The sequence below is a fragment of the Podarcis tiliguerta genome (genome assembly GCF_965153285.1).
Source record: "Podarcis tiliguerta genome assembly, chromosome: 4".
Taxonomy (NCBI): Eukaryota; Metazoa; Chordata; class Lepidosauria; order Squamata; family Lacertidae; genus Podarcis; species Podarcis tiliguerta.
In genome coordinates this window covers 52,542,950-52,570,336 of record NC_139537.1, presented here as the reverse complement: position 1 = coordinate 52,570,336, position 27,387 = coordinate 52,542,950, and the positions used below count along the sequence as shown (strand labels likewise).

Below are 27,387 nucleotides of genomic sequence, written 5' to 3'. Positions count from 1 at the left end.
TTAACCTTCAGAATGTGTCTGCTTCCTGACCACCAGCACCTCCAGAGAAAGTTTTGAGGTCCTCTCACACATATCTGAAATGACAAAACCTGCTGTGTTTGCAGCTGCTCATCAGTTATTGACTAAGAAGTGCAGATGAGCTATGAAAACAGTCAGTCCATCCTTCTCCCCAGTCACCTCTGTCTGTCCCTTCTGTGTGCAGCACTGGCCTTATATGTGCTGGCTTCATAACTTGCCACCTGGCTTCTAAAAAGATCTTAGAGACAAGAGGAGCTCTTGCTCAATGGTCAAGAGGCAGCTTTGCACAGAGAGCTCAATGTACCCAGCAGCCTGCCATATTAAGGAGGACTTTTATTCATATAAATATGTGCTGCGCCAAGGAATTGAATTCCGATTCACAGGCTATTGTTCAAAGGATGAAGACAAGACATTGTGTTCTATGTTTCATGCCGTCCAGACCTGACTTTTCTTTTTTTGAATGACAAGATTTATAAATAAAAAACAACATGAATATAGGAGGTTGACTTGTAAAAAGCTGGCACAGCCTGATTTAGACTGCCTGCATGCTAGCCGTCACTGTTCTGATAATTGCTACCTTCTGGGATGTATTAATTCCTGATGCTATCTTGTCTGTTCCTTGCCTTACATCACTTCACCCCTTCAGCTGCCCTCCTGGCAAGTTCTCAGCCTACTTTGCTTACCGTATTATCTTTTCTAATGAGTGAGCTTCCAGTAATAACTGCACAGGGGAGGCTTGGCCTCATTCTTGTTAATGTGCCTCCCATAGTCCATGTAGGGCAACCTGGGAGGAGTCCACACAAGGTGTGGCTGCAGTGACTCTACTAGAATTGAGTACAAGGCGAGGTTGGAGTTGATGAAGCCGAGTTAAGAGATCAGCACAAATCAGCTGATCCTACACTGGTCAGATGATATGCCACTCTTGTCTCATGAAGGGTTCGCTTTCTTTTCACTGAGCTGGGGGGAAAACAACCATCCACCATGGTTTCTTCAGTCCCACTATAATACTTTACCTAATAATCCTCTTTGTCAAGCTAACATACAGGGCTGGCCAGTGACAATTTAAGCATCCTTTTGCAAATTTGAGCCTTATCATCTCTGTCTCCTCCAGCAAACTGAGTGACTTTTATCAGTGGCTGTGCTTCAGTGGAATATTAATCACTAGCCCTGGCTCTTCCTTTTGAAGGATATTTTCCTCTCTGGAGGCCAGAGCCGGCACTACTATTAGACAGATGGAGGCAGCCACCAAATGTGTTTTTCCTCATTATTCCTCTCTGTTGAAGGGCAGAGCTCTGAGCATGTTACATGGCCTGTCATACCACCCCCACCCCTTAAGCTAGCAACCTGTCCTCAGGGGCAGCAGAGGACACTGTCCTGTCACCAGCATGGAAGTAAGATTTAAGGGCTGCTCCTGTTTGTCTTCTGTAAGTGGAACAGTGGGGGCAGGAGGTGCCAATCTTGTTCTTTGCTTCAGGCAGCAAAGTGTCATGTGCTACATCTGCTGAAGGCCTAGCGAAATGTGAGCCTACAGTGACAAAATATGATGGTTTTTGTTTATTTTTACTTACAGACTTACTACTTTTGGAGGAGGCGATTTGGCATAGACACAGAGGGAACGTGCTTAACCTTTCCCATGTCCCTTGCTTTCCCAATGCTCCTTCCTCAGCCCCAAGATTCCAGATGCCCCCCCTTTTTTGGCAAGTACAAACACATGTCTGGAACTCTGGGATGGGGAGACAGTGAAGCAATAATAATAATTATAATTTTATTACTTGTACCCCACCCCAGTCACTCTGGGCTGCTGTGGAGGGGATGAAATGCAGCTGAGCAGTGGCAGACAGAGCAAGGGTGAAGCACACGCACACCAGCTGTTTACACTGTGCAGGCCATGATCACAACTCCCTCATAGCAAATACTGGCAACAGGAGGTCAGGGAAATGTCGCCGCCCCACTGACAGCCACCGACACACATTCTTCCCTGCCCTAGGCAAGCAACTCCCAAGTGCCTTTTCTGTAACAAAAGTGGCCAATAGAGTTTTATTTGAGTGCAGTGTGTGTACTCAGTGCATTCCTAAGTGCAGTGCACAGCTAGATCATCATAACAGGAGCACCAGGGAGTGCTATGTTGCAGTCATATGCTGGAAACCAGTGAAAGCATTGTGTGGCAGGGAATATAATCCTTTTCCCCACACCAGCCAACCAGATGGACATACCTGCTAGGAAGAAGAGAGCTTTGACCCTCAAATCTAAGCAGGGCAGGGCAGGGCAGCTGGTGAGGGCTGTGCAGAGCCCTGCCAATAAATATTGGGAGTGGGGACAGTTTATAGTGCATGGTGCTTTAAGATGACTTAAAGAAGCCGCTTTCATAAAATGACTGTTTTTAAAATGAGCAGGGAAAGCAAGCTCAGTCTTGCCTGAACATTGATATCTCCTCAAACATTCAGCCTGTTCTTAACTTGCTAGAAATCGCAGGGGCACAGAGAAAAGCAGCAAGCCTTTACAAGCAAAATCCATTTTGAAGGAGACATGACTCCCTCCCCTGCTCCCCCGTCCTCCTCCAATAATGAAACTAGCACAGTCTGATGAAATGTATCCTGGAGAAAAAAGCCTCGCCAAAGAGCAGTGTTAAACTGCTAGTGTAGAAAGCTCTGCCACTCCCCCACCCCTGCCCTGTACATCAGTTCAGTTAAGGTTCTGCAGGTCCTCAGACTCAGGTGAAACTTGTAAAAAGTGGCTTAAACTATTCATATGCATTCTCTTGGGTCTGCTGGAGGGATTAAGGCATGAGTAGACAAACTAAGGCCTGTGGGCCGGATGCAGCCCAATCGCCTTCTAAATCTGGCTTATGGACAGTCCAGGAATCAGCGTGTTTTTACATGAGTAGAATGTGTCCTTTTATTTAAAATGCATCTCTGGGTTATTTGTGGAGCCTGCGTGGTGTTTTTACATGAGTAGAATGTGTGCTTTTATTTAAAATGCATCTCTGGGTTATTTGTGGGGCATAGGAATTCTTTCATTATTTTTTTCCAAAATATAGTCTGGCCCCCCACAAAGTCTGAGGGACAGTGGACCGGCCCCCTGCTGAAAAAGTTTGCTGACCCCTGGATTAAGGAAAGGCAGGACATTAAATAACCTTTCACTCATTCCTGGGGGGTGGGTAGGTACCAATGGTTAATGACATCTGAGTCAGAGTTTAGAGGATGAAAGCACAGGCCTGCTAGGAACTGTTTCTTGCAATAAAATAAAATAAAATAAAATAGTTCTATTTTTACCTTTATATCTCACCCATTTCCCCCAAGGAGGTCAAGGTGACATACATAGTACTCCCTCTCCCAGTGTTATCCTCACAACAACCCTGTGAGGTAGGATCAGGTTGAGAGTGAGTGACTGGCTGAAGGTCAGCCAATGAACTCTATGACTGAGTGGGGATTTGAGCCCTGGTATCTCAGATCCCAGTCTGACACTCTAACCACTATGCCACAGTGGATCTCTGTGAACCTTGCTTGAGTTTGAGACCAAACATTTAGCCTTCCATGTTTGTGTTGTCTTCTGGAGAACCCCTTCATGAGTCTGCCACAGAACCTCTGTTTCTTACAGATGATTCTAGGGAATCATCATTCAGGCAGGGTTAAAACTGGAGGGAATCGGGTGCTCTTTGCGGGGTGGGTGGGTGGTGGTGGTGGTCAGACTTGTGGATTTCACCAAGCTCTCCCCACCATTTCTCCCATAACTCCATCAGAATGCACTGTGATATACCCTCCTTCCTTGCACACAATTATTATTTCAATTCATGAGTTATTTGCCACCCAAGGAATCTTCCCAGAATGCTAAGAGCATGAAGCATAATATAACATCAGAAAAAAGAGAGGAATGCATAGAATAAAAGCCATACAATAACCTATAAAACCAATCCATTTCGAGCCTGTTGGTAACTAGGCAGCGATATCAGATTTGTGTGAGTAACTGCCTGTCTAGATACGCCGTTATTTTGTTTTGTCTCCATTGCTACTGTTTCATGTAATGTCTTCTGACCTTGCATCAGCCTGATTGCAGAGGTCTGTGGTTTTGTTATGAGTCTCGCAGTGCACTCACTGACTCTTTGTAGGGAGGAAGCTTGTAGGATAGATCTGGTGTTATTTTCTACTATGCTGGACACATCCCCTGCTCTGAGCCAATTCCCCCCAATAGCTCATCACCCTTTAAAAAACCCTTTGTCCCAATTTGTAAGTTTAAGTGAGTGAGGACTGAGAACCTGAGTCACTGGTCCATCACACGCGAGGTGGTGTGATGTCAGCACAACAGAACAGTGAATCAGGTTGTATGGTCTTTACTAGCAAAATACCAGCTGGATCCAGCAAGCAGCTGACCTCATCCACAGTTAGTGGAGCTGGCTGTATTTCTCGGGGACTCTGCACTGCTAAACTTGATCAGAGTTTTACCTAATAATGCGAGTAAAGGCACAGAATGACTCAGCAGAGAAGAAAAAACCCATGGCCCCAGGCAGCAGGATGGTTCCTTCCGTGTGCAGAATGAAGATTGCAAGGAGGTTAAATCATACAAATAGGTTGTTGTGCCCTGTGATTTGATTCAGCAGGGCTGGCAACCACATTTTCTGAGCCCACTCCAAAAACTGCACTTAGGTGCTCAACAGAAGCCTGACCCTGAGTGTATTGCTCTGTGCTCCTGGAGGGAGAATGGGATAAAAAGGTTGCCACCTTCACAAGGGATGGGGGAAGAAAAGAGCCAGAGCAGGTGCATCGCTCCATGAACAAACAAGGTGGAGCTGCAGCCACTTTCAAGCCCCCATCTTTCTCCTCTGATTTGTATCTGGTTAGAGATGAGCAGCCTCAGGCACAGAGTCCATGTACAGCCCTCTGGGCCTCTCTTAGTAGCCCCCATTACTCTCCCCAGACCACACTCCCTCCTCAGCCTCAGCCAACACCAACGCTGCTTTGCACCCTCCTTGCGTTCTTGATGCTGGATATGAGTATTGCCAGGCGTGGAGAGTCCTCTCCCCCTCTGGTAGCATCAAAGGCAAGAATAACAAACAGTTTGTATTTTATAGTCCTTTTTATTCAGTCATCTGGTTGCAAGACAAGAATCCATGGCTCCACACAAAGAGAGTTGGCTACTCTGAACCAGGCATCTTCCATCCCCGACAACATTCTGAGTGCCAACAGGAAGTCTCAGGATCCCACGCTTCTTTGTTCTAGGGTGTGGAGGGACCGACATACCCGTGGAGATGGAGGTTCCCTCATACTGCCCAGGGAGGTCTCTGCTAGCTGCTCTCTCACCTCCCCTTCCTCCTCCACTATCTTGTAGCTCGGCAATTCTTCCTTGAACGGTATAGCATCTCCTTTTCTCTCTCCTCCTGAAACTGCTGTAGACAAAGGCCATTTCTGGCACACTTCTGGGTTGGAGAAGCACCGGAAACAGCTTCTGCACATGTGCACGGGCCTCCTCTGACCCAGATGTACACCAGAAATAATGCTTGTGCATGTGCAAATAACGCTTGCACATGCGCACAAGCTATTTCCGGTGCTCCTCCAACCCGGAAGTGGGCAGCCGCACAGTGCCGGTAAGAGCGGGCGGTGGGGGTCACCACGGGTCAGATAAACAAGTCCCTCAGGCCTTATCTGGCCTGCGGGCCTTAGTTTGGAGACCCCTGGTCTAAGCTGCTACTTCTTGTACTGCACAGTTGTAAGGACCCAGAGACGGAGCACTACTTCAGAACACAGGGAGCAATTGTTTACTGAGAGAAAGATGTAGTTGCGAAGAGGTGAAGTTGTCATCCTTCTCTTACAAAACCCCAAGAACCAGGAGAACATGGGCATAGCCAGGATTTATGTTAGGGGAGGGCTTTATATTGCGGGGGGGGGGGGGGCAGAACCTCAGTTAGTTAAGTATTTTTAATTGATTTACTACTTGAGGCGGGGAGCTACACCCATGCAAGAGACGTGGGAATGCAGAAGTTTGCAGGAAATACTAGAAAGCAAACAGGGTTTTGTTCCGTACAGACCTCCTAAATGGTGCTCTGGAAATTTCCATCCCAGCTGATGCTTGAGAATTACATATGGTCCTGTTAGTGAAGAGCTGTGGTTCTTGAAGAGCAGAGGCGGTGCAAACCCTGTTTAGTCAGAGTCTTCAGGTAACTGATAGGACTTTTTTGTGTGTGTATTGTCTTCACCAAACTGTCTGGGCAACAGAGGTTCCTTTATAAACAGTCTGCTTCTCTATCTAAACACACCATTAAGAGACTGGTGGCTAGCACACAAGGAAACATCCAATTATTATTACCTTAGGTCTAAATATTTGCCTTGCAAGTGAACAAACAGAAATAGAACCTCAATAAATACTTAAACTGTTACTTAATAGGGAATTTAGAAGGTCATGTATTGCCTTAAGGCTGATGCACACACACACTTGTATAATGTATGTGTGCAGTATAAGTTGGACATTGTTTTTAATTCTGAAGCTCACAGAAACACTTTCGTATTGTCACTGCCTCATCATATATATTTTTTGCAGGCGGAGTTGGTGTCTGCATAATGAAAAGTTGAAAATAAATGGGGAGAAATATGAGACATTTCATTAGATGTGATTATACTCATAATTATCTTACCTGATTCATTAGAAACTGTGTTAATATCAGCAAATAATAAACATGGAAAATTATTAGAAAAAACTGCATAGAAATAAAACTAATAATAATAGTAGTAGAGATGGAGTTTATAAGATAGAGGATGCCTTTGCATATGATAAATGATTTCAAGATCAAACAATGTGCTGCATAAGTTTGAATACATTTTTGTTGTTGCTTGTATCGTTTCAAGTCCTTTCTTGGTGATACTGCCAATGTTCTTCTGAGTCAGGTTCAGAAATTTTTTTTCAGGGGTCATAAAATATATGAATTTTATAAACCCTGAATTTTCTCTTTAGTTCATATCAAAATCTAAGTGAGGGAATTCTTGTCTATCTTTCTCCATGGCACCACCAGTCCTCCATGTAAGCCTCAGGGGTAGAGGAAGCAGGGAGGCAGAAAATGAAGAGAAGAGAAAGCCTGTTCTGCAATATGTTATTTTAAGATGGAAAAAGAAAGAGTCTTGTAGCACCTTAAGGGTGCCATGTTTGTTGTAGGGTGAGCTTTTATGTTCTAGAATCCATTCCATCAAATGCATGGAGTGGTATCCTCATTTGGCAGACACACACACACACACACACACACACACACACACACACACACATTCATTTTCCCATTCCCTCCAAGAACTATTTGTCTGCAAAAACTCACTTTCTGTTAAATTCTTAACCGGTATCTTAGGTTAGCTGAACTTTGAATGAGCTAGTTGAAAACTGCACATTCTAAAGTTAAAGGACAGTCCTAACCTCAGGCAGAAATTCAGAATGCCTCCTCCTGATTTGTCCTATGATTAATGAGACACCATTGCCAACTCCTTTAGGCTTCATTCTTCACCTCAGCAGAAGTACAGCTATCATCTCAAAGAAATGAAAAACTTCAAAACCTCACTGCAGCAAGCGGGCAGAATGGGGGATTTTCCACGCTCTGCTTTGAGATGATCCAAGTCCCCCTTTTGCAAGCTATGTGTTACGATCGTGCAAAGACATGAGCCATCATGTGCTTGTTGCGGAACGGCATCTCAGACAGCACGCACATTGCAATGGCCCCAGCGGGCAGATAAAAAGTTGTACTTTATCTGGCTCAAAATGGGAAATGTGCTAGATCCTGTGCAGCCAAAGAACAGCTGACTTTCTGGAAAATGCCTCCAGCATGAATTAGTGTAGAGTTGTAAATTTGCAAGCAAAATTACCCACCTTTTTTTTTCTTTCAAAAAACAAACAAACACAAAACTTGTCTGAAGTGCTCAGATAATGAAGACTAAATCTGACCACTTATGGATGCAGGAAACTTAAAAATCCCATTTTGTAAAACAAAGCAACGCCTTTCTCCCTTTCCCCTTGTAATGCAGGAGTAAGAAACCTCAGGCCCTGGGGAAAATATGAATATTGCACTACAGGCGTCTTCATCTAGCTCTCAGAACTGGGCCACAAATCCTCTCACCAGGACACAGCCATCACTACCCATTTTTTGCATCCTGAGTCTTTCTTTTTGGCTGCAATGTGACCTTGTACTCTAATAATACCTCTTGCTTGCATGGTTGGAGGATGGAGAGGGATGTGCAAGTGTGTGTTGAAATTAGCTTATATGAAGGTAAAATTTACATTTCTTGCATCTCCCACTTTTGCCACTGGCAAAATACAGTGGAACCTTGGGTTATGTACCGCCCTCCTTATGAACGCTTCAGGTAACGAGCTCCACTAGCCCGGAAGTAGGTGCTCCTGGTAGTGAACTTTGCCCCGGCATGTGAGCGGAAGTCGAGTGGCAGCGGTGCAGTGGCAGTGGGAGGCCCCATTAGCTAAAGTGGTACTTCAGGTTAAGAACGGTTTCGGGTTAAGAACGGATCTCCGGAATGAATTAAGTTTGTAACCAGAGGTAGCACTGTACCTTCAGAAAGCTGCCCAGTAGAGAATGTGACCCTCAGGCTCACAAAGTTTCACCATCTCTGCTGTTGTTGTTGGCATCTGGTTGTAATGGCATATCATCATGCCTCTGTGCTTTGAAGGTCCTGAACCGGAAGGGTGCAACAAAGACTGATTTCTCTTGTGCATGCTGTTAGACAGGTCTTACTGTCAACATTATGTGTGCCGGGGGCACAAGATGGCTCCATACAGGCCAAAGTCATCAGTGCACATGGATTGCCAGGAATGAACGTGACTGTTTTGGAAAAACAAACTATGCGGTGCTGTATTTCTGGAAAGAGAGGTGGAGGGGCTTAAGTCTGCTTTGAATTCGCACTACCTGATCTGGAAATCCTTTCTTCCTCAATCAAGGCAGGAGAGGGCTGGTTCTGGTTATCCACTTGTGAGGGGATGGTTCTCTGCGCCTACTCATATGGGCTCCCCTATTCTTGTGTGCTGAACACTGCTAGGAAAGCCACTCCCAAAGCTGAGCTCAAAGCAATCTCTGATTTTGAGTCATAACCACGATTATGTGAGCCTAAGAGATTACCTGAAATCTTTTGCTCTCCAGAGCATCTGTGAATAGTTTGGGTGGGTAAATTAAAGGCTGCAGCTTAACCACACGAGACTTTGATTAGTTAACAAATGGTTAATCAAAACACCCAGCTCATCACTCTTTAGAAGACTAATACAGTAGTCAGGACTTTTTTTTTTTAGTGCTATGATGTAACATCTCTTTTCTGCTTTCCTGTAAATGATTACGGGGCTTTGCAATCATTGCCTTGTCTGTCCTTCAATAGAAATACAGCAATGTTTAGGACACCAAATTTACCACAAGGTTAGCACATTTGCCACGTAATTCAGAACATGTTTCATAACTTTGTAGGCATACATGTTCACACAGTAATCGCCCATGACTTGACTGGCGGTTTGATTTCCAGTTCCTAGATTTATTTTTAGTCAGCTTGGCAAAGTGGAAAGTTTTGTTTCCTCTGTGTCGGAGAACGGCAGCTGCCCCACTTCTGCCATTGCAATGCATGGGTGCATGTTTGCTGTCATGGGAACCTAGTGGACACTGCCTGTGATGTCACTGGTGATGATGAGTAACTGTCAGGAAAGGTTGTATGTCCATAGTCACATGCAGCCTTCTGGAAAAAAGGAAACACAGGGCAACCTGCTTCACACCACAGTCCGCCACCAATTCAAAATAATCCAAGCAGTTCTGTACTCTACCTCTCAGGACATTTCCAGCTTTCCTCAGAGAGAAACTGACTTCAGTAGAAGCTGCTGAGATCTCAGCTAGTTGGCTTCACTATTTTTGTGACAGATTTGGGGAAGTGAATTAATGAAAAGCTTTCCCCTTCTGCAGCAAGTTCCCCTTCTGTTACATTTGAAGTTTGTCAGTATGACTTTGTTGGATCAGGGACAGTTGCAGAGTTGTTATAAGGTTTTAGATGCTCCCCTTCTCTCCATAAATGACTGTCTAGGTAACCCACATCTTCCTTGGTTAACAGTGTTGCTATCAGCCGCCTTGGTGAGGATATGGACTCAGACATGGAACAACTTGCTCATCGACAAGGTCCTTTCCTCCCAACAAGCCATCTTGCCTAAGATTAGTAGTACCAAGAATCCAAAGCGGGTGAGAAGGAATCTTTTTGGCAAAACTATTATGATGGAAGACTCTCTTGCATAAAGTTGACAGTGAAGCTGACCCCCTCTATTCTTCAGTTTGTTTTAAATTGTTTCATTGGATTGTAACATTGCATGTTTCTATGGTTTTAAGCACCCACACACCTGGCCAGGATCTTGTGGTGAAGTAAGAAATCCATTTAAATTATAAAACAATAAAATGGGAATGATTCACAGAAGAAAAAGTCTAAGGGACTGAAGTTGTGAATTAAGGCATATCTTTAAGACCACCATCCCACATAACAGAAAGCCTCTTTAAGATCTCTGCACTTAAAGAAGCTGAATTTGCAAGAGGCAAATTGTTTAGGCTTTGAGGTTGTGTACTCTGCATCACATTTCACATGCTTTCATTTCACCAATGAAAGACAAGACTCCTTCATAAAAGTAACACATGCACTGAATTACAATCTGCATTCTTTCAATTTATGAGGATGTACATCTCCCCCTCCAGTATTATGCCAGTCACATGCCCGGCATGTGAGTTGGGGCGATGGGGGGCAGAACTAGCTACTAAGCAGTAGGCCTGTATATCCATGGAAAGATGAAAGCATCAATCCAGACAAAGATGCGACCTCCAGGGCATCTGATTGGGTCAGGTTTGGGGGGGGATGCTTGTTTTCTGTAGCCGCCTGTTGTAAACACTAACAAAATTAGCACCGTATTAAGTTATCCCTTAAAGTCACCCTTTAAGAGGGAGTGTTGGAAAGCTCTTCTTGTGGGAAGTAGAGATATTGGATGCATCTGTAAACAGGATTGTATTTACACACACAGAAAAGATCCCAAATATTTTCCAGCTGTGTTTGCATGTACATTTGTAGCAAATGCCTCCATTTGGGCCTGTTTTACATGACTCACAGCAGAATTTCACAGTATTTTAAAAACCCCATACTAATTAGAAAACCACTCCAGGGTGTGTGTGGTTTTTGGAGTCCAAATCAAGAACTTGAAAAGTTCCACCATTGAAGGCAAGCACTAGAGTATATGCAGTTTTATCAGCTATTGTGATCGTGTTCTTCAGGAGCATGTCTTGTTGGCGCATACACAATTCACGCCATTCAATTTGATAGAGACATGAGATCTAGCTAAGTAATGTATGCATATGGGTATTTATTACTTCTGCTGAAAGACTGTCAACCTTGCAGGAGATGGAGCTGCTTCTCCGCAATACGTTTGCATTCAAATCTTGATGGACACTGATATGATGGAGAGTATTGCCCCCTGTGTCAACCCCCAGGACTTATTAGACACTTATGTACTTATTGCATTGCTGGTAAGTTTCAAAATTACTGTTAAGAATTCATAAGCGTATAAACACAACTGCTAATATTCGTTCAAGAGGTTTTAATAACATTTTAAACATCAGACTGTACATTTAAATTTACATCAATCTCAAGATAAAAAATACTTTTCTTTTACAATATTTTTCATTTACAAACCATTTTTTTCCAGTGAAGTGTTTTTGTTTTTGGCAGTAAAAATAGCTGCTACATATAACTTTCTCCTAACTGCTTAAAAGGAGTCAGAATTATTTCCAAAAATAGAATTCATATTTTAATCAGGATAGTTCATGAAGGGTGAGGGCAAAGGTTGGGGAATGGCCAACTGAAGAAAAAAAGTAAGGACTATACATATAAATTGTTTCCAAAAGGACATGCATAAAAGAGATATGCCATTAATAAATATATTTGAAAACAATATTAACATTTTCAATTTCAGTTAGAATAAAAGGCAAATTGGGCCTTTTATGCCCCAGGCTATATTATTAGTCTCTTGCAAAAAAAATGCTCAAAGTGTTTTTCAGCCAGCCATGAATTATTCTCCTTGCACAAAAAAGGCACTCAGCATGTGCCTATGTGATTTATCAACTCCTTCAGTAGATTAAATACTTGTTCCACGATGCTTAAGTGCTGCTGTTCTGAAATGAAACCTTAACTTTCCTCCTCTTTCAGATACTTATATGAGCTTAAATTACAATATTCAATATGTTAAATAGGAGCATTAAATTGCCAGAGAATCATTATGAACGTGCTTATATACAAACACAAATTACAGACTTTGAAATGGTACATATTTCCTCCCTCTTTGTGAGGACTCTCTGCCACTGCTCCACCTGGCTCTGAGACTACAGTTTATTTGCGCTGCTTTGGCAAGAACGCCCAATGCAAATTCAACTCAGTACCCAGACTTAAATAAAGGATGCCTAACCTTCCCTCTCTTAAATCACACGTCATGACATATAACATCTGCAAGGTTGTTATTTTAGGGTTTGTTCAAGCTAGAAATTCTGGTGGCTATCAGCCTTTGGTATGGGTAACACCCTTAATTATATGGTGGTATAAATAACCAGAACTCTAAACCCTGGAGTACTTTCGTATCTTCCAAGTTACAGCTGGGAACTGTGTTGACCTCACTCGCTGCTGCTCAAAAGGTTGGACACATCAATATCTGAAGCCATGGTGTCCCCAAATACGGCCATTTCTCTTTCCTTGGACTTCACCTGGTTCACAAAATCACTTCTTTTTAAGGTCTTTTACAGTGCCCCACTCCAAACAGCCAGAAGGTAAAACTAATGACTGGTGCAGGAGGTCCCAGTTCACAGTTCATGCGTTGTTGCATTCTTCCATCAATGCTACAGAAAATTGCAACGCTCAGTCTTCTGTGTCTGGCTGCACTCCTAGCATTGCATGCAGCTCCTCTGCTGTATAGCCCAACAGGTTATGTAGGTCACATACAAAACGGTATACGTAGCGCTTCCCTGAAGTCTTGTGTATGATGTTCTTGTCATAGTAATAGCGGAGGCCGCGGCTCAGCTTCTCATAGTTCATTTTGGGCTTGTTTTTCCTTCTGCCCCATCGCCGTGCGACCTTAAAGGAGAAAAATGTGGTAAGAGTTATTAATATTCAAGGCAACCGCTGGAAATCTGGATTTTAGGAATGGAGTCATTTAGATTATTCCAAATGCCATGTTCTTTAAACACTAGCACATCCACAAGGCCTAGTTAACTGGAGCATACTAGGAACAACGTTCAAAAGGGAAAGGTAGAATGAAATGCCTAATCCTTAAAAGCTTAATGAATAGCTAAAGACATCTAGGGCATCTAGAGAGTTGCAAAAAAAGGAGGTTTTAAATAATGAAATACTTCCAAGTCACGCTTGAATTATGAGAATTATGAGTATATCTGAAGTGAAAAGCTTCAACAAATTAACTTTGCTGCAGCATTTTTATAACTGAAAGAATTTAAATCATGAAGCAACCACTTGATACCTAATAGAATTCATTCCTTCTCTCATTCTCATATAATGTTCCTATCCTGGTTCAGAGTTACCGTATGTCTTTTTTTAAAAAAAGCAAGCTGGCCAACAAACTATACATGGGAAACAAGTTTTATACATCTAGTTAATACTGCTTATATTAAGGTGCAGAGCACAGGCTGTCCTTCATCATAGCTCCACCTAAGAGTAGGCGCCAAACAATTTCTATTCATGACAACTGAACTACTAACCTCATCTGGATCTGTTAATTTAAACTCCCATCCATCTCCAGTCCAGCTAATGAATGACTGACACGATTTGTCAGTCAGAAGCTCTAACAGGAACTGCCACAATTGTATCGGTCCACTACCTGTTAATACCAAGATAAGATAAAATTATTGTATACTGTCATACATAAAATAATGTGTTAAAGAGACTAGCACACAGGATTTTAGTATAATTGCTTAGTATAACTAAAGTCTTCCTGGGTAAAGGTAAATATGACACCAGAAGTTGAATCAGAAAAAATAAAATATACACCTGTAGTTAACAGGATTTTCTTACAGTACATCTGGATTCCCAATCTTAAAAAATTCATGGCAACAACTTGAAGGAAGCTTCCTGCTCTCCAAACTGTCGGCTATACTTTGCAGTATCCCTTATGTTTCACTCTGAAATCCACCCCAACAATTGAATTTCATCTGAAACATGGATTTCAGAAAAGAACTTGCGCTGGGCACAAAAGAATTGTTGAATTCTGCTTTCATTTAGCTTTCATACACACAGAAAAGTGTACAAATAGTGGCTTTAATTAATCTTTGACGGTAGTCCGATATTGCTCCAGTTACATTTGTAATGGCTACCTCTGTTGTCATTTCACCTAAATAAAAACGCACCCTCACGGGGCATTATGCAATCGGTGAAGGGGCAGAAAAGCCCCAGAGGCAAAAAACAAAAAAGGTCAAGGAAAATATTGTAGTACTTGCCTGTAAACCCAGCTAGAATTGCTGCTGGTATAACTGGTTTCCCTTGCTCCACAGGGTCACTCCTTTCTTGAATGTAGTCTTTAAAGGACATTGTGGGTTTGTTCAGACACAAGGACTGGCTGCAGTCATCATCAAAACTCTCATAAGATGGCACACGCTGGACATCCACCAACGAGGACTGGCTGTTCCAAGACTGCAGCAATGAATCTGAGCCTTCATAACTTTCTGTGCCACTGTCACTTGAGTCATGCTCTTTAGGTTTACCTGAAAGTGTGGAAAAGTCACAAGTTTGGGTTCACTCAAGTTTTTCTTTGTATTAGTATCGCAGCTGAAAAAATGGAAATGATAGGAACACCCGGGTTTGAATGGATGAGGCTGAGAGTACAGGCTCAAAACTGCAATCTTAGGCTGGATCAAGACACATCAAAGAAGCGTTTCAGTTAAATGCGTTGTAAATTTAAACAGGGAAAACAGGTGGCACAATGTTATATCACATATACAACGCATATCAATTGCATTTTCCTTTGCCAGTCTAGCTGAGTCCTTAATTCAGTGCAGCAAGCCAATGAGAATGCAGCTTAGTTTCATCTCTTTTCTTTTTAACAGTTAGTCTGCCCCCACTCCACCAGTTAAGAACTCAAATTACAGAGGTTGCAATTCATCGTAATTCAGATTATGTTTAGGTCCGTCAATTTTGCCCAGTTGTGGTCAGTAAAAATACTACTTTGAGTCCAAGGGTTTTACTTAATAGATCAGCACATCACCTGAAAGTAACTGCAACACCTCAAGGACGCTTCTCCTCATATGAAACAACCTGGCCCCTGCAATCATCATATGAGGCCCTTTTTCTTTGTTACTATGGCATGCATTTTTGTTTATATATTGTAAATCGCCCTGTGATCTTCAGGTGAAGGGCAGCACAGAAATAATTAAGTAAGCAAGCTTATGAAATTTATAGCTTAGTTGCCAACAGCTTAACAAGACAGGGTTTTTTTCTTTGACAAATTGTACTGTACTCCGTTGACCTATCAAAAGGCACTATGAGTTCTCAGCATCTCAAAATAATGATTTGTGGTTGAGTAATAAAGAGGTAAGTTGGGTTGCTAACTCAGAAACAATAAGCTTGGGGTTTTTTAAATACATAATTGCTAGAGCACATGTTAGGAACTGTATTATATTAATGTTTATTTCTCGGAATCTTCTATACTGTAAGCATTATGAACAACAAGGGATCATAGGGAAGTGCAATCTTACCAGAGTTATCCAACATCAAGTTCAAGTTGTTTCTTGCGAAGTCCTGGTTCATGGAGCAGTAGTTCACATTGACAGTTTCTAACTGTGCTTTAGGAAACATCTGATATTCTTGTTTTAGGTTAACTACATTTGGTCCAACAGATGTCATACATAGGTCATCCAAAAGGCTGGATTTTGGATAGCTGAGGGCTTTTGGATAGCTGGGTACCTGAGCACAATACTGTGCTTGTTCTATGCTAATACCTGGGGGGGAAATGCACATTTGTTTTTATAATACTCATTGCAGACTCCCCTAGAACAGTATCAGAGGTCAAGTAGAGCAATACATGTATGGCCCTAACACTTGTTAACACAATGTCAAATGCCAAACATGACAATTAGTCAACTCAATCTCCCCTTGCACCTATAACCTTCTCACCTCTCCCCAGGCAAATATATTGGGGTTTTTCCTTTAAGTTTCTAGTCCTAACAGATCAGCATTTTGAAGCATATCCATTCCATTTATCACCAGTTCCTAGCAAAAAAACATACCCCCCCAATAACCTGACTACCTCCCTCACCCTTCTGAAAGTAAAAGGTATATAAAGCAACTTTCTGTAGATTGCTGAATATGCATATGCAATTTCATCCAGGGTGTATACTCTGTACAGCACAGATATGAAATTGGGTATCTACTGACATCAAAAGGAAATTCAGTCTTTCCAGCTTTCCTTAACTACTGTAATTAGCCTAATTAAAGATACTTACCTAATGTGTTGTTGTTGACCCAGTGCATGGATGAAGTGAGATGGGCGTTTTCCATATACTGATCTTGTGGCTTTTCTTCACTGTCTGGAAATAGAAAAAGTATTTGTTTATACATTTTGGACAGGGGAATTTGCTTTCATCTGTTAAAAGGCAACATGTGACATTTGTATAACACTTAACAAAAGGATTAGCATTTACTTTTGCAAGTTTACCATCCACTGCCCCCAAACAAAACTTGTCATATGTTTCCTGGCTTATGTCACTACTCTGGTTAGACTTATTTACCTTTTATCATTTGATCCAGATGTTCCCAGAGAATATCACCCACATAATCAGGTGCCAATTCCAAGAAGCGCTCCTTTCCCAGTCTGCACAACTCTTGCCCATCCATGGCAAACCTCTCAAAGTTCACATTTACCAAACTAAATTCATTGGTGGCCCAGATAAGCCACTGGCACACCTGATGATGTGACCATAACCACGGATCTGCAAGGAGCAAGACAAACAAATTAACATTAAGGAAACTCTCTGCAGGACACACACTTATGCCTACTGGCTGCTGCCTCTTTTACTAACGCCTCTCCACATATTCTTTTGAGAAGCATCCAGTAAACTAAACCTACACCAAGCTCAGGCTACAATCCTCAAAAGATCATTTGCAAACACTCAGAAACTCTCATTTTGTTTACTGGTATTATAATAAAGCTACCTTTCTAAGGCTAATCAGTGTAGTCTTTTGCATTAGAAATAAAGCACTTACTATTTGGAATACCCAGTCTGCGCTGTTCCTTTGTGAAACCACTGAAAGTTGCTTTTAAGGCCTGACTCATCACAGCCTTACTGCATGGGGTTAAGAGAGGCAATTCACAGCTGTTTGATTCTGAAAGGCAGAAGAGTTGCAATAATTTAGAAAAGGGAAAGGGGGGATATGTTTAAGTTTCTTCTTTCTCAACTGCAGCAATGCTTTGTTATTAATATAGATTTTGGACCCAACTGTATTCTTTACAGAAGTTGCCAGTGACATAGCATTAGAAGAGACTAGCAACATTTCAACACTAGAAAAGAACATAAAGTAACCATGATTAGAATTGTTTGCATAAACATAGTAATTATTCCGAACTTGTTATTTAGCTCTGCATTCCTTCAGGACAGGATCACCAGCATTGATATCAATGATTTTAACTCGCTTTTTGTAAGAAAGAGTTTGTCCTTGGTATACAGAGTTATAATCATTTCAAAACCACAATACTTCGCTTATCTATGTTCTATTGACTATTTCGTCAGGTGTACAGCACTATTATGGCAAGAACAGTGTTGCTGCAACTGGGGCTCTGACGAACTATCTGAATTCATTTACTGATAGGCTACCTGCCAGTGTGACTTTCAGAGTAAAATACTACTTTCATTACCAGAAGAACTAAATGAACTTTGCATCCTGATCAGTTTCAAGCCTAGGACCAAGAAAGCAGTCACAGTGCTCCTTTACTTGTAATGGCTTCACCATTAATTCCAAAAACTATGCACATCTTTGTACTTTGCTACTCAAGCTAATGGAGCCACATGCACAATCTGGACTGAGAATTTTAAATTTATATTACGAGGGGTATACCTCTGCCCAACTCTACCAAGACATTTCCTACATAAGCACTACAGTGGAACCTCTACTTACAGACATAATCCGTTCTGGAGGTCTGTCCGCTGGTCAAAACAGTGTGCTAGAAGAGGCACCGTGTGTGCGCATTTGGCGGTAGCGCGCTTCTGCTTATGTGCAAATCGCGGCAAACCTTGTGTTTACTTCTGGGTTTGCCATGGATGCAACTTGGATAGTCAGCGAGACGAGGCGTATGTAAGTCGAGGTTCCACTATACTCAAATTAATAGGAGCTACACATGAGCAATGACTTTGCTTCAAAGCTATCCTATTATGAATAAGAGGAGATGCCCACAGATTGTGCCTTCTCTAAATCTACATACAGGTGACTTTGGACCACATCCTGTTTAGAGTATTCCATTCTATTAACTAGCATGACAGTGGTGTTACATTTATTAAACTGGTATTTACCATAAGAAATAGAATCAAGGCCTGTTGGCACTTCCTGGACTGTCTGATCTTCATTTAATGAGGGAAAGTATCCAGTAAACAAAGAATTTGCACCTTCAAAGCTATCAAATGCAGGCTGCCGCTGAAAAAGAAAATACAAGAAGTTCAGTTTGGATATTTTAGTACACGCACAAGTTTATAGAACAAATGTGATATGGTTATGTAACTCATTGTTCCAGGAATCTTAACAGCTCCATTCTATGTTAAGCAGCCATTTCTTAGTCAGTATCATTTCCCTTGAAACTGACTAAGTACATACGAAGGACTGACGCTGGATTTCCCGATTTACTAAAAGCTGTAGCAGTAGTTCAAATAGGAAGTTACAAAAGCATCTTCAGATTCATAATGTCATGGAGCATATCCTTGCAACATTTTAAAAGCACAATCTGAAATTTGAATTAACAAAGATTTAGGTATTATTTTAAAGGATTTGCTTTATTTTATGAAGCACTGTTCGCGTTTGAATGACTACATAGCACTATAAATTCTATTAAGGGGGGAATAGGTATGGTCTAGACTCTAGAAAACAATGGGAGACACACATGAAATCTGAACAGTAATCTGAGGTTTGAGGTTTTATAATTATTTACTTTCCTAAGTAACTTCCTATTCACCGGAATAGTTTTATGAAATGCACACTAACTGCATACTGCATACTGATATACAGTATACAGAAACTGCACACTAACCTTTCTTGTATAATTGTGTATAATATGTATAAGCACCTATTTGATAAAATAAAAATCACACACACACACGAGAATACAACACTACCATCTTTGTAGCTGCCATTGTAAAGCAAGTCTGAAATAAAAGTTTTGATACATTCCACTATTTTTTTTCACCTATTAACTCACAAACATAGCCATTCACTGAAATGTTTTCACATCATTAAAATGGTTAGCTTGTTGAGGTGTTAAGATAGACTTCCAAGAACAATGTGTTTGACTTTCTACTGCTTTTATTAATATATTTGTATTCAAATGGTCAGGGAAGCAGCATATCTATGAAGTTTGGGTGCCAGTTTTGGGCAACTTCTCTAATACATTGCTACTGATTTCCCCCTTTAAATTCAAAAAAGCATATCACAGGGTGGAAAAACCAGCACAAAGTACATCTCTCAGATGTGTGCCTCTATTGGCTGGTTTTAGCCCAACACTTATTTAGTCAATGTGATTCAGTCTAGAACAAAGAAACTGTTCATATAGACATTACTCCAATAAGAAAATTCAGCTTTAAGAACTTAACTTGAGCAAGTTGCTGTACAAATGAAATGATTAATAATAAGCCAGCTGTCTAGCCTTCTAACAACATAAATTCTTTCAATGTTAACTGATAAAAGATCTGAGTCAACACTTTCAAAATAATCTGGAAACTCCTGTGTTTTGTGTAAACAAGTGACCCTTGTACTGAGTCACTGGAAAAAATGCAGCAGAATTAAGAGTGAGTAAAAGGCATGCTGTACTGAAAAAAATGTTTTGAATATGAAACTAAACAGCACAACGAGCACGTTAAAAGCATAGACACATAAAAATCCTGAACAAATGAGGAACAGTTGTACAATGTTGGAACTGTGCCCAGAAGGCCAACGTAAGTCAACCAATATGCCTTCAATATTGTTTGTGACTGGCCTAACAGCCAAGAAAAGGTTAGCAAGCATCTTCCATAAGGCCTACATTTATATTCTTTTGTCTTAACTAAGTAAAAATACAACCTTGAACAGTTTATTGCTAAATTAAGACATAGCTTCATTTTGCTAAATTATTCTGTCTCTGATTCCCTCAAAGGTTTGAATGTCAGGCAGTATTGAAAGAAATCAATAGTGGAATTTTTAAAGAGACATAAGTTGTTGATGTCACAGTAAGCCAAAAACAGCAGACAAAGCACTTCTCATAGGGGACTTTGTATTTACACCCTAATTGTCCTGTAGTTTAAAAATTCAATCAACTGTACATAAAAACACTACTTGACACCAGCACATTAAGCTTTTGGCTATCTCAGCAGTGCATTTATTTTATACACCTGTCTTGGTGAGATCACGAGGCAGGATTTGGCTTTCAAATTGCATAGCAAATAAGAAAACAGTTTCTGTTATTCTCTTTTCAAATATAGAAAGCCTATATGCAAATGACACAACATCGAATTAAACTAATAGTCTTCACTGGACTGTTACTGAAAATGTTAGTTTTTAGCTGGAATAGAAGTATATTGTTTATAGCATGTAAAAATAGTTTCATGCATGCAAAATTAAAGTGTTACTGAAAATGTTTGTTTTTCACAACTCACCTTGAGCAGTCCTCTATATGCATTGCACACAGGTGCTACCTGATCCATGTTCTTGATTCCAAAGTCACTCATCTAAAATGAGAAAATAAAATATATATGAGAGCTATTTGTTGACGGGGGGGGGGGGAATGCTTTTGGCTCATGCATGAACATTCTATCTGCTGCAGTTTACAAAGGTCATACATGAATGTCACCAATTTCCTTCATTCAGGAGAGCATAGGAGAAGCAAATCAAGAGTTATCATTTAAAAACGTTCTAGCCGCGCTAGATTAAACTTTAATGTCCCAACTCCAAAGAGTTACATACCTAGCTTTCAAACATCACCCCACCTCACAGACATATTTTGAAAGAGGATAATTTGCCAAGCTGTATGTGATATGGCTTGGTGGGTGGAGGGTGTGCCACTGACCAATCCAAAACTCCAACAATCAGTATGTCAGACTTGGCTATTTTAACTTACAAGTTACAACATAATGTTCTACCAACACAGAACTTTTTTTTTATTTTTAAAGATCATTATACACAATTGGGTGCAACCATCAAAGTACTCACTATGGGAGAAGACTAGGCATCAAACACTCAAATACCAATCACTACAACAGCATCTTGACATGTACACTATAAAGGTTACGTTGATGCTACCTAGTATTTAACTTATAATAAGGATTATGAAATAGGGAGGCAGTTTGGCTCAGTGGCTGGACTTTGGTATGGCACTGTGAAATACAAGTTCAAATCACCAGACAGCCATGAACACAATGGGTGGTCTTGGTTAAGTCAACAGCATCTCAGCCAAACCTATGTCACAACATTGTTGTGAACACAGTATTTCATTTTTGCTCTACTTCATTTCTATTGATGAAATCTCTCTGTATGCAGAATGACTCGCTTCAGCTTCTGGCAAAAGTATAGACTGTCTGAATTATAAATTATTACTGAAACACTATAAAATGCTATTGATATCTAAAGATGGTATTATTCATCATCCACTCATCATGAACAGCTGAATACTTAAGTATGCATGGCCTTAAGTGAGCTTTCCCAAAAATCCATAAAATTAAGCGTACACATAGATCAAACAAGAAAAAAGGTTTTAATAATTTTTTCAATTTTTTCTAAAATCTCCCCTCCTTTTTTTGTTCACAGTATGAGATCATATAAAAAGAATATTGTTGGAACTTAATACTGATAGTCATTTGAAAACTAAAGAATTGTTAGAGAGTAATGACACAGCAAGCAACACCTCATCCTAATCGCATCCATTTGGTTAGAGAATCTCCCAGCTATTAGTGGAATTTACTTCCATGTAAGTGTCTTTAGGGTCATCACTCTTCATTAAAACAATTACTTTAGAACAGATATATTTTATCAGACCTAGTTCCATATTTTTGTTAGCCTTAGAAAAGGTACACTCTAGTTTCCTACCAACTCAAACACCAATTTTGTACTCACTTGCTCCAATTATCCAATCAGGCCTATACAACCTACAGGCCTGAAGTGAAATAAAACCAGAGCCAATTCTTATTAGCCTCCATTAATTCTTAGTCCTACTAAATGTATGTAGGCCGCCCTGACTAACTACCCATGTTTCAAGCTCAGCCTTGGGCAGTGGTGTTGTCTGTGCCCCCCCCCCCCCACTTTTGGCTCTAGACTCTAGAGAAAATGTGAGCCTTGCCCTTGGGCTGTTCTTCCCCAGCACTACCTAATGATCAACTTTTCGCACCATAAATATATTTTACTAGGGGTTTCCACAGGCAAACTGTGCACACCACTGTAGATATCTCCTCTATTTCCCCATTCACTATAATGGAGAACCTAAAAATAGCTTTAAACTTTTCTCATTTTAGCCAACGTGGATGAGATTTACAGGTACAGGAGCTCCTCCAGAGTGGATTAAGCTTGCCAAATTGCAGACAAATAGATCCGGGGGGGCTTTTTGTGAGGAAAGTAAAAGGCATTCATTTTCTTCCATAATCTCTTATGAAAGCAGAGCAGGGGTTTCTCTCTTGCTCTTTATTACCTTAAAACAGTTAAGAAGTGGTTGGGTCATGTGTATTCTTGATTCTAAAGTTTTAAAAACTCTGCAGTTTCACATAGGGCCTAGTTTCTGGTGCCCTTCAATAGATCTTTCAGACCTTGCCTGTGTCCTCTGATAGGCCACTCCAATACAGACTTTAAATCGTGATGCTTTTATAGAACACTCCTGTGGTGTTCTGAAGAGCTCTGGGTTTGTTTGTGTTAAAGCAGAACGATGAAGTTTTTTTTTTTTTTAACACCTTAGCTTTCATTATTATTTTTTTTAAATACATCTATTGCTGGGCTTAACAAAGAACAACCCAGAGTCTTCCGTGCTCTGCAGGCAACATGCTGGACAGCACCACTTATTGCAAAGCCCACAGACTTAGGATAACTAGATATACAATGACATAGTAATTCTGTGTTTAAAAACCTAGAAAATAAAGTGACACTCTGTGCAAGCCCTGTTCTAAACTGGGGGGCGGGGCGGCAATTGCCTACATCATGTTTTAACAAGACTTCACTCCAATTCGCTTCTTTATTCAGCTCCCACACATAACTGATGCACACGCTATTTGATTTTTGTTGGGATAAAGGATTTAAGGAGACCAAGAGCAAACTGCACTACAGTGAGGGGAAATGATAACGTACTTTATATTTAATAGTGCCAGGAACAGTATAATGTGAGGTCTCTGACTAAAACTCTTAAAACTACTGTTGATGGAACTGTGATAAGACCTGAGTACATTAACTCAACAAGAGAGGATCAAAGAGAAGGCTATAAAAGCAAGCTTATGGGGCGTTGTTCAGTTCGTCACAATTGAACACAAATGTTTTATAGTAATGCTTTGGCACAGAGTTGGTTTAACCCTTATCTTTCAGACTGGTTATCAGTTTCCAGGAATGCATCTGTGTATCCACCTCATGTACTTTGCGTAAGGAGGTTATCAGCCAAAAGATCAAAATGCTGTTAATTTTAATGTAGGGTTTTTTCCCCCTTAATCATTCCACACCTGGCATGAAAAGGTAAGAACATGGCCCAGCTTCTTCTCCCTTATGTCAAGTCTTTAAAATCCCTGACCATTAAAGTGGAAATCCATTTTAATTTAGTGTCAGTTGTAGTTGTCTGCTCATATAGAAATCTGTATTGATACAGAATTTTAAAACCTCAGGTTTATATAATGAGCTATTTAAACTTGAAAGAATTTATGTGGTAAGTATGAAATACTTTATATATTAATTATACTGGGTGAACCTCTGGTCTCTGTGTGTTTTCAAACATACATGGGCTCTCTCTCATCCTAGTCGAAAATACATCTTTTTCTGATAGCTCCACTGACACAGTTCTTTCAAAAATCAAATTCCAACAAGCAATGCTTTCTTAGCTTCAAGAGAAGCTTTCTTTTCAAACAGCTTTGTTTATGGAGGCAGAGGCTAGTTTCCTGAGGTTCAGCACTGGCTACAACTGCATTTTATATTAAAACTGGGTATTATTGACCAAAATCTCCTGAGCTAAATGGGTTCCTGTAAATAAGCATCTTCTACATAAACGACGAATATAAAAAGCCCTTGCCCAACTAATTAGCTGATATTTCTTTCAGTAAAATATAAATAAATGTTACTGATGTTTAAGCAAGATTTTCCTGCATTCATTCATTTTCTGGAGAAGTTTCAGTTACATACATACTGCCATGACTGTAGCATGTTTAAGAAAAGCCATATGTAACACGTGGTGCTCAATTGTACAAGTATGCATAGGTATATCTTCTGGGTACATTATTTATAAAGGGGGAAGGGGAATAGGTGACGAGATAAACAGCCTGTTGCTTGTTGTTACTCTCTAGCAAATCATAGTATACCAAAAAACAAGTCTTGAGGCATATGCTTTTTGTGGATAAAACTAGGCCTTACTTTTCCATTTGCTTTATAAACACATGATCAAGCTAGCAGGTAACTAAAAACTTACTTATGTGTAGGTGATTGCCAGAAGCAGTTAATGCATTCATGATCAACATTTAGTAACCAAAACGTTAAAATACTAAAAATGCTAACTATAAAAGATCACTAATGATTTTATCCCCTTGTCCTTTTCAATGCAACATTATAAACAAGTTAATTTCTTACAAGAAAGTTTAAAAGCCTAATCAACAGTGAACCATTATTAATGTGAATATGCCACACAAACAACCTATTCACTCTCAAAAAAGGTCCACAAAAATGAAGCAAGACATTTAGCTGTTTGGGGTGGGGGGACGACACATACAGACATAATTTTTAAGGGCAACAATTCCCTTCTCTGATCCTACTCATATCCAAAGAAACATCCATTAAGTGCCATTAGCACGTGGATCAATAGCATTACAAGATTCATTTATACTGTATCGGAAATGAAGACTTAATGCGGTAAAAGCCTTCTGCATGCAACACTTTATGAAAAAAAGGAATAGTGACCAAACTACAAATACTTGATCTTAACAGTCCAAATATTTACCAGAGTTAATATTTACCAGAGTGAGCAACAAGAACACACTAAAAGTGGGGTTTTTAAAAAGTTTGTTTTTCAAACTCCTATCATTCATCTTATATACGCCTCTCCTCTTTCTTCTAATCACATGGAGATCAACTGACTTGCAAAGTTAGATCTGAATTATTCTAGTTCACGGACCCCATTCACAAATCCAAACAAAAATAAATTACACCAACGCATTTTTAGAAGAGCTGCTCCAGTAAAACCGAGATAAGGCCAAAACAACTGCTTTGCCGGGCCGGGGAGAATTTCTCCTTTAATTCCGAAGCAGTTATTTCCCACCAGCACAAGCCTTTTCAAGGCAGAACTGATGGCCGAAATCCCAAGAGCCCAGTTCAGAAAGAACTCCAAAGCAGCTTCCGGAAAAGCGGAAAGACCTGTTACTCGCTAAGCAAAGCAACGCCTGCTCCCTCCCTCCGCCGGGATGTGCCCGGCATCCCTACGACGAGAGCCCGCGCTGCAAGCCACACAAAAAGGAAAACGACCACCGAGAGAGAGAGAGAAACACACCGAGCAGAAGACGACCCGTATCCGGCTTGGCGAGATGCTCTACCACCACAAACGCCGATTAGCGCCTCTGGCCCATAGAGCACGACAAATCCCTGGCCAGAAAGGCTGGGGGAAATGGCACGGCGCTCTCCGTCTTCTCTCTCCACCCCCACAGCCAATTCTCTCTCGCCCACCTGCGCCCCGTCGCCAGTTACCTGAGCCCGCCTGCCCGAAGGCACCTCCCTCCAGCCCAGAGAAGCGCGCGCGCGCGCGCCAGCCTCCGCGAGCCCAGGTTCCCTCGCTCTCCCTCCCTCCGTCTCCCGGCTTGTGTTTCCCGCGCCGCGCCCGGCGGCCTCGCTCGAGGTCCCTCACCTGGCCGAAGAGGATCCGCACTCCGCTCCGTCCAAAAGGCGCCTCCGCTTGTGGACACTCCCAAAAAATATCCTTGCGCGGCAGCCGAAGGAGCGCGCACAAAGCACACGGCGACGTTATCCCAACACGGCTCCGGAGGTGGAGGAGGAGGAAGAGACGACTCTCCCGGCAAAGCACCAGCAGCCGCGGCCGAGTGAAAGGGGCGAAGAGGCTCTCGAGCAAACTCCCAGGCCGCCGAAGGACGTGTTTGCGTGTGTGTGAGGGAGCTCGAGGTGGCTTCCCGCCGGCGCTGCTGGTGGCCCTGGAGTGACTGCGTTGCGCTGGCGCGGGTTGGGCACGCCTGGCTTCTTGACGGGGCGAGGGCGGCGCCGAGGGAGGGAGGCGGAGCGCGAGCAGGAAGAGCCGCCCCTCCGCTCTGCTGCTGCTGCTGCTGTGCTGCCCCGCTGTAAGCAGGAGAGCAGCCCCAGCTGCTTCTGTCCCCTCGACGGAGACGCCGGGAAGCCTAGAGGGGGAGGAGATGGCGAGGCTCAGAAGAAACCTACTTGGCAGAACAAGGCGAAGGAAGACCAAAGCCCTTGATCCACTTAGCTCTCAGAAACTGAAGCTTTCCGAGCACTTCGGGAGCGCAATGACGAGAGCCTTTTTGGATCAGACCAATGGCCTATCTTGGTCCAGCATCCCGTTTCTCGCAATGGCTAACCAGATGCCCGTGGAAGCCCCCAAATAGGAAATGAGCTTGCCCGGAGCTTATTGTTGTCATGCTCAGGAAGAAAACCCATAATTCTTAAGTTTATCTGTAAACTGTCAGGGGAAAAAGCAGGGTATAAATAAATATTATAATAATTCTTATAATTCTTATTATTAATAATGATTTTATTATTTATACCCCGCCCATCTGCCTGGGTTTCCCCAGCCACTCTGCGCAGCTTCCATCTGAATATAAAAACGTAATAAAATGTCAAGCGTTAAAAACTTCCTCATACAGGGCTGCTTTCAGATGTCTTCTAAAAATTGTGTAGTTCTTTGTCTCCCTGAGTCTGATGGGAGAGCCCTACCGCCAAGAAGGCCTTTTGCCTGGTTCCCTGTAACTTCACTTCTGGCAGTGAGGGAACC

At 41.6% G+C, this 27,387-nt stretch overlaps 1 protein-coding gene across 3 annotated transcripts; it reads right to left on the bottom strand.

The window, feature by feature from the left end:
- Positions 1-11,571: 11,571 nt before the first annotated feature.
- ETS2 (ETS proto-oncogene 2, transcription factor) lies at positions 11,572-26,638 on the bottom strand. 3 transcript variants are annotated; one of them, XM_083438883.1, is made up of 10 exons: positions 26,275-26,638; positions 20,870-20,941; positions 18,545-18,665; positions 17,244-17,363; positions 16,769-16,969; positions 16,484-16,567; positions 15,737-15,979; positions 14,479-14,746; positions 13,748-13,862; positions 11,572-13,109 (listed from the first exon to the last, which is right to left on the bottom strand). In XM_083438883.1, the coding sequence occupies exons 2-10, from the start codon at positions 20,939-20,941 to the stop codon at positions 12,894-12,896; spliced, it is 1,440 nt and encodes a 479-aa protein (XP_083295009.1). In that variant the 5' UTR covers positions 26,275-26,638; the 3' UTR covers positions 11,572-12,893. The 3 variants fall into 3 exon arrangements, with proteins under 3 accessions (XP_083295009.1, XP_083295010.1, XP_083295011.1); XM_083438884.1 differs by having other exon boundaries at positions 13,748-13,866; positions 14,483-14,746; XM_083438885.1 differs by lacking the exon at positions 26,275-26,638 and adding an exon at positions 24,853-25,998 and having other exon boundaries at positions 13,748-13,866; positions 14,483-14,746; positions 20,870-20,972.
- Between the last annotated feature and the right edge of the window lie 749 nt (positions 26,639-27,387).

Bases quoted from the DNA above. Each gene is read 5' to 3' on its own strand.
- ETS2 (XM_083438883.1), bottom strand. From the start codon at position 20,941: ATGAGTGACTTTGGAATCAAGAACATGGATCAGGTAGCACCTGTGTGC. The intron at 15,980-16,483 runs GTAAGTATCTTT...TTTCCCCCCCAG, and splicing joins GGTCAACAACAACACATTAG to GTATTAGCATAGAACAAGCA. The intron at 13,110-13,747 runs GTTAGTAGTTCA...TTCTCCTTTAAG, and splicing joins AATTAACAGATCCAGATGAG to GTCGCACGGCGATGGGGCAG.